The sequence below is a fragment of the Dreissena polymorpha genome, chromosome 2 (assembly GCF_020536995.1).
Source record: "Dreissena polymorpha isolate Duluth1 chromosome 2, UMN_Dpol_1.0, whole genome shotgun sequence".
NCBI lineage: Eukaryota > Metazoa > Mollusca > Bivalvia > Myida > Dreissenidae > Dreissena > Dreissena polymorpha.
In genome coordinates this window covers 82477398-82491823 of record NC_068356.1, presented here as the reverse complement: position 1 = coordinate 82491823, position 14426 = coordinate 82477398, and the positions used below count along the sequence as shown (strand labels likewise).

General features: G+C 36.9%; 1 protein-coding gene across 7 annotated transcripts in view; it reads right to left on the bottom strand.

The window, feature by feature from the left end:
* The window catches only part of LOC127867807 (trichohyalin-like), a 291013-nt gene that overhangs the window by 214610 nt on the left and 61977 nt on the right, over positions 1–14426 (bottom strand). For all 7 annotated transcript variants that reach the window (XR_008043665.1, XR_008043666.1, XM_052409267.1 and 4 more), the window contains 7 exons: positions 10952–11020; positions 7320–7513; positions 6412–6587; positions 4954–5009; positions 4666–4742; positions 3812–3965; positions 365–529 (listed from right to left, as the gene is read on the bottom strand). Coding sequence is in view for 5 of the 7 variants with exons in the window: in XM_052409267.1 (XP_052265227.1) it covers positions 365–529; positions 3812–3965; positions 4666–4742; positions 4954–5009; positions 6412–6587; positions 7320–7513; positions 10952–11020 (891 nt within the window). In the remaining 2 variants the exon portion in view is untranslated. The remainder of the gene's footprint in view (positions 1–364; positions 530–3811; positions 3966–4665; positions 4743–4953; positions 5010–6411; positions 6588–7319; positions 7514–10951; positions 11021–14426) is intronic.

Below are 14426 nucleotides of genomic sequence, written 5' to 3'. Positions count from 1 at the left end.
GCTCTCTAATTCAAGTAGTTTTCATCCGATCTTCACCACACTTGGTCAGAAGTATCTAGATGATGTGTAGGTCAAGTTCGAACATGGGCCATGCAGGGTCAAAAACTACGTCACGGGGTTACTTAGTGCGTTTTAAACATTGAGCATGGGGTCCGCTGTTTTTTGTGAAGACAACATGCAAAATATTCTGTGTGAATGCAGCATGTGGGGGTATTAGTCAAGTCTGTGACAAAGCTCTAGTTTTCTTAAATTCCTGTAATTTTTTTTTTTTTTTTTAAACACATGAATTGACTGCAACCTTAAAAGATTGTACTCACATTATTGGAAGCCCTGTTCTTGAGCCTGTGCAGGTACATGTACTTACATCATTGGAAGCCCTGTTCTTGAGCCTGTGCAGGTACTTTTCCTTCTCCTTCACCAGCCTGTTCCCTGCGTTCATCTGCACAGTCATACGGTCCAGTTCAGCGGCCTCCCTCTCAAGGCTCTGTCTCACATCGTCCAGTACATGAGCACTTTCAGGGGACATGTTCTATATCATACCAAAATCCCAATCCAATATACACATATCATGAAAATGATTTCATTTCATATGGCATGTTAAAGATGACCTTATGGAAATGTTTTTCATTTTCAATAAATAAATAACAAGAGATGTGTTTGTCAGAAACACAATGCCCCCTACTGCGCCGCTTTGAATAAAAAAAAACTTTTTTATTATCCCCCTTTAAACGTTGTTACTTCCCTTGGATTTTGTTTTTTGACCTTTGACCTTGAAGGACAAACTTGACCTTTCTCCACTCAAAATGTGCAGCTAAATGAGATACACATGCATGCCAAAATCAAGTTGCTATCTTCAATGTTGCAAAAGTTATGGCCAATGTTAAAGTTTTCGGACGGACGTACAGACTGACTGTAAGACAGACAGACAGACGGACGGACGGACGGACGTGCAGACAGACAGACAGACAGACAGACAGTTCAACTGCTATATGCCACCTTACCGGGGGCATAAAAATAAACAACACCTGGATAGGAGCATTAACAATTTGTAACAAAATCTGTATTGGTCCATTACTTATGCTGGCAAATTATCAAAAGTATCTCAAGAGAATAAAGTAACAAGAGATGTGTTTGTCAGAAACACAATGCCCACTCATGCGCCAAAATTTCAATATATCATTTGGCAGGTTAAGTAATTATCTCCCTTTTAAAGCTTATTACTTCCCTTGGATTTATTTGCTTAGATCTTTGACCTTGAAAGATGACCTTGACCTTTCACCACTCAAAATGTGCAGCTTCATGAGATACACATGCATGCCAAATATCAAGTTGCTATCTTCAATATTGCAAAAGTTATCGCAAAACTTTAACCAAGGTTAAAGTTTTGGGACACACACAATGAATGACAGACAGACAGGCCAAAAACAATATACCCCCGATCTTTCGATCCGGGGGCATAAAAACAGATAGGGGTCAAATATGCTTCTTGACAATTTCTGCCTAAAATTTCAAGAGAAAAATTCTTAATAGAAGAAAAAACAGGTAATCCTCGTATTCAATCCAATTTCAAGCCAACATTCCCTACAACTGTGATATTTTATTTGATGTACACAGTTATTGACTTGTAATATAAGAATGACACAAAATCATTAAAGGCAACATATCAACATAAGGGAAAGAACTGTGACGTGTTTCATTTAAACCTACATAAGTTGTGTTCCTAGCACTTTAAATGGGTGACTCACTTTTTAAACCTACTGCTAATTTATAGAAAAGAGAAAAACTGTAAATACATTTGCAGAACATCAATATACCTGAAACTATAAAAACTCACTGTTGAACTTAAATTTATACTCACTTGTATAAAGTTAAAAAACAAGAGGGCCTGAAAGGCCCAAAGTCGCTCACCTGAGATAACAAGATATTATTGGGACAAATCTTCTGACCAAGTTTCACAAAGATCGGAAAATAAATGTGGCCTCTAGAGTGTTAACAAGGTTTTACTAAAGCCATATTAGGAAAAATGCCCCGCCCCCTGGCAGCCATGTTTTTCAACCAACCGGCATCATTTTTGAACTCTTCCAAGATAATATCAGGACGAATCTTCTGACCAAGTTTCATGAAGATCCGACAGTAAATGTGGCCTCTAGAGTGTTAACATGATTTTACTAAATCCATATAAGGAAAAATTCCCCGCCCCCTGGCAGCCATGTTTTTCAACCAACCGGCATCATTTTTTAACTCTTCCAAGATAATATCGGGATGAATCTTCTGACCAAGTTTTATGAAGATCGGGCAGTAAATGTGGCCTCTAGAGTGTTAACAAGATTTTACTATAGCCATATAAGGAAAAATGCCCCACCCCTTGGAAGCCATTTTTTTCAAGCAAACATAATCATTTTCGAACTCATCCAAGATATCATTCAGACCAATCTTCTGACCAAGTTTCATGAAGATTGGACAATAAATGTGGCCTCTAGAGTGTTAACAAGGTTTTACTTTAGCCATATATAGCCATATAAGGAAAAATGCCCCGCCCCTGTTGTCCATGTTTTTAAAGCAGCCAAAACCATTTTCGAACTAATCAAAGATATCATTAGGACAAATCTTCTGACCAAGTTTCTTGATGATCGGAAAATAAATGTGACCTTTAGAGTGTAAACAAGGTTTCACTATAGCCATATAAGGAAAATAGCCCGCCCCAGTGGTGGCCATGTTTTTCAACCAACTGGCATCCTTTTTGAACTCGCCCAAGATATTACAGGGATGAATCTTCTGACCGAGTTTCATGCAGATCGGACTATAAATGTGGCATCTAGAGTGTTAACAAGATTTTACTATAGCCTTATATAGCCATATAAGGAAAAATGCCCCGCCCCTTGGTGGCCATGTTTTTAAAGCAAACGTAAACATTTTCGAACTCATCCAAGATATCATTAAGACAAATTTTCTGACCATATTTCATCAAGATTGGACATTATATGTGGCCTCTAGAGTGTTAACAAGATTTTACTATAGCCATATATAGCCATATAAGGAAAAATGCCCCGCCCCTTGTCAGCCATGTTTTTCAAGCAAAGGTTAGCATTTTTGAACTCATCCAGGATATCAGTGGGACAAATCTTCTGACCAAGTTTCATGAAGATCGGAAAATAAATATGGCCTCTAGAGTGTTAACAAGGTTTTTACTATAGCCATAAAAGGAAAAATGCCCCGTCCGCTGGCGGCCATGTTTTTCAATCAACCGGCATCATTTTCGAACTCATCCAAGATATTAATGGGATGAATTTTCTGACCAAGTTTTATGAAGATCAGACAATAACTGTGGCCTCTAGAGTGTTAATAAGATTTTACTTTAGCCATATAGAGCCATATAAGGAAAAATGCCCCACCCCTTGGCAGCCATGTTTTTCAAGCAAACGTAACCATTTTTGAACTCATACAAGATATCATTGAAACCAATCTTCTGACTAAATTTCATGAAGATTGGACAATAAATGTGGACTCAAGAGAGTTAACAAGGCAAATGTTGACGCCGCACAACGGACAACAGACGACGGACAAAAAGCGATCACAAAAGCTAACCATGAGCACGTTGTGCTCAGGTGAGCTTAAAATTGCATTAAACAGGTGAGATGTTTAATTCAAAATTATAATAAATAGTAAATATTAATATCACTGCTTCCTTAAATGTACACATAATTATTTTCTTTGCAAGCATTCACAAAACCACAAGTCATAGCACTTTGTGTGCATGCTGTATGATTATGTTGCTGCTAGAACTGACTGCACAATGACCTTTGACCCTTACCCCCTGTTTCTGCCTTGTTATGTCCTTCAACAGCTCCTGTTTGGCAGCCTGTAATGCGGCCTGTCTTCTCTTGAGAGAGTGACGCTGTTTGCGGAGGAATTCCTTCGACATTGATATGGCATTCTTCTCCTTTGAAACATGCTCTTTCAGGCCGCTGATATGAAAGCATAAAACATGTGTTTACTATATTTTAAAAACACTGTATTTATTGATATTACAAATGTATGCTTCTTGAAAATAATTTCAGACAATGATATTTTATGATTGATAAATTCGTCAGTGCATTTATCAAATCTTTTATCGCAAAATTTGCTGTACTAAAAATATTATATCATAAATTAGAATCATTAAAGTTTCAGGAGTTATCAGCATAACAAGTCCTGTTTGACATAAATTTAAAGATTTTCATTCTTTGATGACTACTTAAGGTAACTGACTTAGTTTAATATTTAAGAACCATCAACTGAATTCAAATAATAGAGTGTGAAATTGGCTGTTAACAGTCTCATAAAGTTGACTAAATGAGCTTTAACACAGTATCCCTTAAGTCATCATGTTAGCTAGTATTTCAGGATATTTTTGAAAATAAATTAGCCTTGCTCAGGGAAAATGGGTCTAAATGCTTGTGCATTAAGTGTCGTTCCTGATAAGCCTGTGCAGTCCATGCAGGCTAATCAGAGACAACACTTTCTCCTTTAATGGTTTTTTTCTTTTACAGGAAGTCTCTTCATGGCACAAAGCCAGTTAAGGCGGAAATTGGATTGCACAGGCTAATCTGGGACAACATTTTACGCATATGCATTAAGCTCTGTTTCCCCAGAGCTATTATCATATAGCTCTGACAGAATGTTTACCCAGCATGTGGTATAGGACTCTCATCCATGCTGTCATCTGAGAGCAGTTCATTCCAGGCATTCCTTTCAGATATACCCTGTAAATGTAAATGACAGATTATAGATGGCTTAATATTTTATTAGAACATTGAAGGGAGCTCTATTTTAAGTCTGCAGTGACTAATTTACATTTACATGTATAAACACTTAATCTGCACTTATTAACCAACAGTTATGTTCAAATTATGGACATTTAAAAGTGAAATATATATATCATTCACAAAAAATATTGAAATATAAAGTGCTTACATCTTCCTCATCTCTTCTTTGTTTGGCTTTTGATTTCTTTTTATTCCTGATGAGATCTGAAAAGAAATCCAAAATGAAAATAAACACATGCTTGCATATATATGTATGTCCACAAAAATAACTATAACCTCTCCCCCTCATCATATTATATAATTGCCAACAAAAAGATACATATCAAACAAAAAAGGATTGAAACCCAACCAAATGCTTTATAAACTGATGGAGAGTAACAGCTTTCTTTTAATTAAACAAGAGATGTGTTTGTCAGAAACACAATGCCCCCTATAACGCCGCTTTGAAGCCATAAATTTGACCTTTGACCTTGAAGGATGACCTTGACCTTTCAACACTCAAAACGTGCAACTCCATCAGATACACATGCATGCCAAATATCAAGTTGCTATCTTCAATATTAAAAAAGTTATGACCAAACCTTAACAAAGGTTAAAGTTAAAGGAAAGAAAAAAACAATAATATTTGACCTTTGACCTTGAAGGATGACCTTGACTTTTCACCACTTAAAATGTGCAGCTCCGTGAGATACACATGCATGCCAAATATGAAGTTGCTTTCTTCAATAATGCAAAAGTTATCAAACTTTGACCAATGTTAAAGTTTTGGGACACACACATGCAATGACTGACTGACACAATGACAGACAGACAGACAGACAGACAGGCCAAAAACAATATACCCCCGATCTTTCGATCCGGGGGCATAAAAAGCTGTAAAAAAGGTGTTTTTGCTGTATATAAGAAAGAAAGCAGTTCTTATATACTGAAGACTAACTATAATACTAAGCACATACATTCAAACACCAAATATCTATAAGCAAGTCATTACAATTGACAAATATCCCCACAATAGCTCATTTTTAGCAGGTACAGAACTTGAATATTAGCAAAAGAAACATTAAAATGTTGTTCTCCCCTACTTAACATTTATCAAAAATCAGGACAAAATGCTTCCTGATGGTCTATTGAATTAAGTCACTCAATTCAAAGACACAAAACTCTGCAACAAATAGTAAGACATACTGAAAAATAAAGTCTTGAACTTGTACATATTATAAGCAACACTCCTATACAGGTCCATTTTGATACACAGAAAACTGAAGACTAGTTTGCAATACAAAGTACACATGTACAATGATGTTATTACCAAATCCAAAATTTGCCAGGCAAATAAAGACAACAATGAAAATAACAACATGCACTTTTACAAAGTATAAATAATATAACTATAAAGTTTCACGTTGATACACAGAAAACTGAGTGACAAGTCCATGTGCACAGTGTAACAGACCAACCAGTTTGGTTTGACATGTACAGCGAGACAGACCAACCAACCAACTGACCAACTAACAGATAGGGGGATTCCTGTATACCCCCACACATTTCTTTTACAGGCATATAACAATGTCAACAAAACACATGCTCTCTGAAATGTCTGCCCCACCTCTGCGTGTATCCTCATCATCACTGATGTCCTCTCTACCATTGCCATGGCGACGCTCAGTGACGCTACGTAGCCGCTCCTCGGCGATGGTCCTCTCCTCCTCAAGGCCGTCTATCAGCTTCTGCTGCAGCCCCTCCAACTCCTTGTCCTTGCGAGACAGGCGCTCATTCATCTCCCTGAAGAGTGAGGCAAAGCTTGGTTAAAAAAAAAAGAGTATTGGGTAATTATTATTAAAAGAGCCACACCCTGCCAAAAACGAGGCTTTATGCATGAGCGCAAAGTGTCATTCCAGATTAGCCTTCACAGACTGCACAGGCTATTCTGGGTCAAAAATTTCTGCTGTCATGGTATTTTTCATTAAAAGTATGTCTATTTTTAGATTAAATCCAATTAAGGCCAAAATTGTTATCCCTGATTATCCTGTAAGAACTGCACAGGCTAATCTGGAATGACACTTTATGCACAGCAAGGCTCACTTGTTTGTTGGTATGTGGTTTTGGTGTGTTATTTTGTAGAAACCAATCTACTACATTAACACAAGACTAATTATTTGATTAACATAAACAAATTAGATCAATCTGCTAATGATGTAAATTCAAGTTGATTCTTTCCCACTCAGAAGCAAAGTGAAAAAAGCTATATGCAACAAGCTTAAACCAGAACAACCTCGAAGGCTGTTCAGTTTTATGCTGCTTGTTGCTCAGCAGTATCTCAGGGTTTGAAACTTTAGTTTTAATTGGAAAAGGATTTTAGTTGGAAAGGGTTTAAATATAAAATCTTATAGTAAAATTCTTATATTTAATTTTTCTAACGGACTACAAACGCGTCAAGAGGCATTTGAGTGGTAAAGGGTAAACAATTGCAATTTGAACTTCCCTAAAGAAACTATACAATCCACAATGCCCTACTTGAGTTTGTGCGTGGTGGTATCCCTGGTGAGTTTCATCTTGAGTAGCTCCGACTCCAGACTGCGCCTCTCGGCCTTGACCTGTTCCAGGGTCTCTGTCTCGGCCCGGAGCTCCTCACTGAGCTGCTTGCGCTCGGACTTCATCCTCTCTAGTTCACCTGCACTCAGCTTCACCGTGCGGTTGGCAAAGGCCTCCTGCAATGATATATTGGAAATAAGGGAACACTCATCTTTAGTGTGGGTTTGAAACTGCCTCCTAAAATAATTATGGTCAAAGGAATTAAATTACAGAGAAATTGAGAATAAGATAATACTAAATTTGTATTTCAAACAATGGTCAAAGGAATTAAATTACAGAGAAATTGAGAATAAGATAATACTAAATTTGTATTTCAAACACAGTTTCACTGAGTGGTTTGTGATTTTTTCCTCCTGCAATGGTATAGGGTGTATAAATGTGAAATAAGGAAATGAGAGATTTTAAAATCAAATCAGGAAAATGCCTTCTGGAATAATATAGTCAATGAAGGTCAATGAATGAATAAATTCAGAGTACAAATTGACAATAAGATCACATAAACTTCTCATTCCAAAGCTCATCTGTGTGGTTTGCAAAGTTTTGGAATCGCATACAGTTGATGAAGGTAACAATTTGAATTTTAGAATATATAGCGATCTAGAATTAGATCAGACAAACATTGAGTTCACACTCTGCCTTCCTGAATGGTTTTTAAGTGCCTCTTGATATAAAATATGGTTAAATAATAGTGAAATAATTATGGTGATTCCTTCAGAGTTCCAAAAGTAAACACTAGGCGATGTCATTTTTTTCTTTTCTATACAGTTTTTACTCTAATAGCTAACCTTTCATAAAAAACAGGATGGTACCAAATCTTCATCTATAACTAATGGTGTCATAACAACATATAAACAAGAGGGCCATGATGGCCCTGTATCGCTCCACTGCTGAAAAAAAGGCTGAAACAAATATTTTTGGCATGTGCAAATACTTAAATATAGGCCCTATTTAAGCACATGCACACTTTTGTGACCCCCTGGGCTGGGTCAAATTTAACCCCAGGGGCATAATTTGAGCAAACTTTGTAGAGGACTACTATATCTCACTACATACAAAATGTGGTAGCCCTAGGTCCTAGAGTTAAGGACAAAAATATTCTAAAAGTTTTCACAAAATAAGCAAGATATAAGCGTATATAATGTTCAATTTTGTGACCCGCAGGTCAGGGTCAAATTTGACACAAAGGGCATAATTGGAACAAACTTGGTAGAGGACTATAAGATGTTACTGCATACCAAATTTGGTAGCCATAGTCAGAATGGTTTTCGACAAGAAGATTTTTTAAAGATTTCACAAAATAGGCGCTTTATAAGCGTTTATTCAATTTTGTGACCCCAGGGGCAGGGTCAAAGTTGACCCCAGAGGCATTATTTGAACAAACTTGGTAGAGGTTTATTAGATGTCACTACATACCAAATTTGGTAGCCCTAGGCCCTTTGGTTATGGACAAAAAGATTCTTAAAGTTTTCACAAAATAGGCTCCATAGAAGCATATGTTCAGTTTTGTGACTCCCCCCCCCCCCCCCCCCCCCCCACTACATACCAAATTTGGTAGCGCTATGCCTTATGGTTAAGGACAGAAAGATTTTTTTAAAGTTTTCACAAAATAGACACTATATAAGCATATAATCGATTTTGTTGCCCCCAGGGCAGGGTCAAATATGACCCCTGGGGCATAATTTGAACAAACTAAGTAGAGGACTATACAATCTCACTACATACCAAATTGTGTAGCCCTAGGCCTAATGGTTATGGACAAGAATTTTTTTAAGTTTTCACAAAATGGGCATTATATAAGCATATATTCAATTTTGTGACCCCCGGGGCAGGGTCAAATTTGACCCCAGGGATAAAATTTGAACAAATTTTGTAGAGGACTATTAGATGTCACTACATACCAAATTTGATAGCCCTAGGCTGGATGGTTATGGACAAGAATATTTTTGAAGTTTTCACAAAATAGGCCTTATATCAGCAAATTTTCAATTTTGTGACCCCCGGGGAAGGGTCAAATTTGACCCCAGGGATAAAATTTGAACAAATTTGGGAGAGGACTATTAGATGTCACTACATACCAAATTTGATAGCCCTAGGCCCGATGGTTATGGACAAAAAGATTTTTAGAGTTTTCACAAAATAGGCCTTATATAAACATATGTTAAATTTTGTGACCCCCCCCCCGGGGCAGGGTCAAATTTGACCCCAGGGGCATAATTTGAACAAACTTGGTAGAGAACTAAAAGATGTCACTACATACTTAATTTGGTAGCCCTAGGCCCAATGGATATGGACAAGAGAATTTTTAAATTTTCACAAAATAAGCACTTTATAAGCATATATTCAATTTTGTGACCCCCGGGGCAGTTTCAAATTTGACCCCAGGGGCATAATTTTAACAAACTAAGAAGAGAACTATTTCATGTCACTACATACCAAATTTGGTAGCCCTATGCCATACAGTTATGGACAATAAGATTTTTAAAGTTTTCCCACAATAGGCCTTATATAAGCATATGTTCAATTTTGTGACCCACGGGCAGGGTCAAACTTGACCCCAGGGGCATACTTTGAGCAAACTTGGTAGAGGACTATAAGATGTCACTACATACCAAATTTGGTAGCCCTAGGCCCAATGGATATGGACAAGAGAATTTTTTAAGTTTTCACAAAATAAGCACTTTATAAGCATATATTCAATTTTGTGACTCCCGGGGCAGTTTCAAATTTGACCCCAGGGGCATAATTTGAACAAACTAAGGAGAGAACTATTACATGTCACTACATACCAAGTTTGGAGCCGTATGCCATACGGTTATGGACAAAAAGATTTTTAAAGTTTTCACAAAAAAGGCCTAATATAAGCATATGTTCAATTTTGTGACCCTCAGGGAAGGGTCAAACTTGACCCCAGGGGCATAATTTGAACAAACTTGGTAGAGGACTATAAGATGCCACTACATACCTAATTTGGAAGCCCTAGGCCCAATCGTTATGGACGGGAAAATTTGTAAAGTTTTCACAAAATAGACCCTATATAAGCATATGTTCAATTTTGTGACCCCCGGGGCAGGGTCAAATTTGACCCCAGGGGCATAATTTGAACAAATTTGGTAGAGGACTATTAGATGTCTCTACATACCAAATTTGATAGCCCTAGGCCCAATGGTTATGGACAGGAAGATTTTGAAAGTTTTTACAAAATAGGCCTTATATAAGCAAACTTTCAATTTTGTGACCCCCGGGGCAGGGTCAACTTTGACCCCAGGCGCATAATTTGAACAAATTTGAAAGAGGTTCACCCCAGGAACATTCCTAAGAAATTTCATCAGAATTGGACCAGTACTTTAGGAGAAGAAGATGTTTGAACAAAAAGTTAACGCACGCACGGACGGACGCACGCACGACGGGCACTTGACCATGACATAAGCCCTGCTGGCCTTTGGCCAGTGGAGCTAATAAATTGTGTGCTGCAGAAACAAAATGGCATATTTTTTTCTATTCTGAATGAAAATTCTGAATAAATTATTGAAAAGGTAATAAAAATAGGAAAATACCTCCTGTTCATCTTCAAACTTGTTGAGATCTTCTTTCAACCTTCGTCTTTTTTCCTCCAACTTTCTCTCCTACAAAATAATTTAAATATATTCATTTATCAATTCACACACAACAATGCAAACAAATGGATTTTATAGACAGAAAACCAAATTATGAAAAGGAATAAATGAAACGCCACAAAACCAGTTTTTAAACATTTTAGTCATTATTTTTATTTCAATAATTGAGCAATCCCAAGCTGGGTCTACATACCCTGATGAAAGCTACCTTCACACACAATTTCAGCATAATACCTCCATCCAAATTTAATTTAATAAGCAGACACCAGTTTTCATATTTTAAGTATCAATTACCTTGATCGTCTTATTTCAAATGAAATCGCAAGCTACATCATAATGTAGGTTGCTACCAACACACATTTAATAACAATACCCGCAAAGGCTCATGCTAGTGAGTGGATTTTTTTCTATTTGTATAACAAATGATTTTCATCTTAACCATAATAGTTAAAGATAGCTTCCCCAGCTAGGTTTACATTTTAACTACGTTCATACCAAATTAAAGCACAATATATACATCCAATATAAAGTTATTAAGCAGAAACCTTTTACCCTATTTTAAGTTCTGGTGACCTGGACATTTCTTTAACCAACTGACCAAACAACAGATGTCTCCATAGGATGACATATGCCCCCAAAAAACACTTTAATAGAAGTAATGAGCATTTTGCGAAACCTAAACGCAGATTTTGAAACCTAAACGCAGATTTAGAAACCTAAACGCGGACCCAAAGTTGAAGGTCAAGGTCAAAAGAGTCAAAATTTGTGTGCGTATGGAAAGGCCTTGTCCATACACACTCATACCAAATATGAAGGTTACATCTGAAGCGACATGGAAGTTATGAGCATTTTTCGAAACCTAAACGCAAATTGTGACAGACAGACGAACAGTGCCCTCCTTCGGGGCATAAAAAACTTAAAACATTTTTCTATTTCTAGTAACAATGACCTTGACATTTATTTGTCCCATATGAAATCCCAAGCTACATGAAGGTAGGCCACCTACACACACAATTTCAGTGAACCTCTATCAAAAGTACTGATATTGAGAATGTGCCGTTTTTCTACTTTAACCCTTTCCTCCAAAAGAAACAAAATGAAAATAGCTTTTGCAACCAGAATAAAACCAGAACAGCCTTCGAGTAACTTGCAGTCTGTTCAGCTTTTAATCTGTTTGCTGCTCATCAGTATTTTAGGGTTGAACATAAAGCCTTTAAAAAATCTATTAAGAAGTCTTTTATTTAATTTGATTTTCTAAGAGACTACGGACCCGTCAAAAAAGCGCATCTTAGTGGTAAAGGGTTAAGTAACAATACCCTTGACCATACAGCCCCAAAATCCCAAGCTAGATCTCCATGCATGCTTTCTATATCCCAAGTTTCAGTAAGAGGAGCAATGCAAATTATTTACTGGAAACCATGTGTGTTGTTTTTCTATTTTTATTAACAATAACATTGACCTTGACCCTACTGGCCCCAAAAGAATTGCCATACTAGATCTTTATGTAAGCTACCAACACCCATAATTGATGTGCAATGTCTACATCTTGACTTAAGTTATTGCTCTGAAACTGTTTGTATTTTTAAGTAACAGTGACCCTACTTTCACCCATTATGGCCTAAATAATACTTATCTAAGTCTTTATTAAAGTTTGCTATGTCTCAAGGTTAATCAAGATTGGTAGAAGCAAACTTCAGTTAATGACTTTAAACCACTTGTTAACATATACATGATAGCTAAAACCTAATGTGAGATAAACTTAAATCGTAACTCTAATAAACAACAGGGCCAAGACAGGCCTAGACCACTCACATGTGTCATTGGGCATGGCCAATATTGAACTCAATGGGTTATTTCAACAACCTTTGTCAAAAAACCAAAATCTGATGTCGCAAAACAAGTATCAACCCTTAGTCCCTATATGCTTATGTGGTTCAAGAGATGATTTTTAAAGTTTATTTTGCTTTATAATTCAATATTCAACCCCACAGCCCTAGGCATGGTCAATTTTGACCCCAGAAGCATGATTTGAACAAAGTAAGTAAAGCACAATTATATGATGCTACAGGCAAAAAAGTACGCTTGTTGGAATTGACGTTTCAGAGATTTTAAAAAAGAGTTCACAACATAAGTCTATGCAAATCATGTACCCCCTGGGGCTTGGCCAGTTTTTAACCCAGGGCATGACTTGAAAAAACAAGATGTGTTTGTGAAACACAATGTCCCCCTATATGATGTTTGACATTGTAGGATGACCTTGACCTTGTGAAGGATGACCTTGACCTTGACCTTTCACCACTCAAAATGTGCAGCTCCATGAGATGCACATGCATGCCAAATATCAAGTTGCTATCTTCAATATTGCAAAAGTATTAATAAAATAAGCGATTTGGGCCACATATATTTGACCTCTGACCTTGAAGGATGACCTTGACCTTGACCTTTCACCACTCAAAATGAGCAGCTCCATGAGATGCACATGCATGCCAAATATCAAGTTGCTATCTTCAATATTGCAAAAGTATTCATAAAATGAGCGATTTTGGCCACATATAATTGACCTCTGACCTTGAAGGATGACCTTGACCTTGACCTTTCACAACTCAAAATGTGCAGCTCCATGAGATACACATGCATGCCAAATATCAAGTTGCTATCTTCAATATTGCAAAAGTATTCATAAAATGAGCGATTTTGGCCACATATATTTGACCTCTGACCTTGAAGGATGACCTTGACCTTGACCTTTCACCACTCAAAATGTGCAGCTTCATGAGATACACATGCATGCCAAATATGAAGTTGCTATCTTCAATATAGCAAAAGTTATTGCAAAATGTTAAAGTTGGCGCAAACAGACAGACCAACAGACAGACCAACAGACAGACCAACAGAACGGGAAAAAACAATATGTCCCCCACTACTATAGTGGGGGACATAAAAATAGTTGAAGACGACTGTATGATGTAACATACTAAATATTAAACAACTGACCTTTACGTTTTAAGTGATTTCTCGAAGTTTTAATATTCAAAACTGGAATTATTTAAACAACTTTGAAACTTTAACCCAAGGATCATTTCAAGTTTTGTTAAAATCTGCACACAAGTTTAGAAATAGATATTGTTTGAAAGAAGTTCACAGACAGCAGACAATTGTAGACCTCACAATCAGCATGTTGTAAACAGGTGAGCCAAAAATTCACTTCACTGTAAGGGGAGTTTGGGTTAGACCAGATTGTGTTAGAAATCTCTTAAACAACATACATTTCAATAGGGCCTTTCTTTTTCCATTTTTGCCATATGCATTGGTAAAAAATTAAATACCAAATATAGAACAAACTGGCAAAGTTGCAAAAGATTGCAAAGGAATTGGGACAAACTGTTACACAGATAATTAATTTGGCCACCTGTGA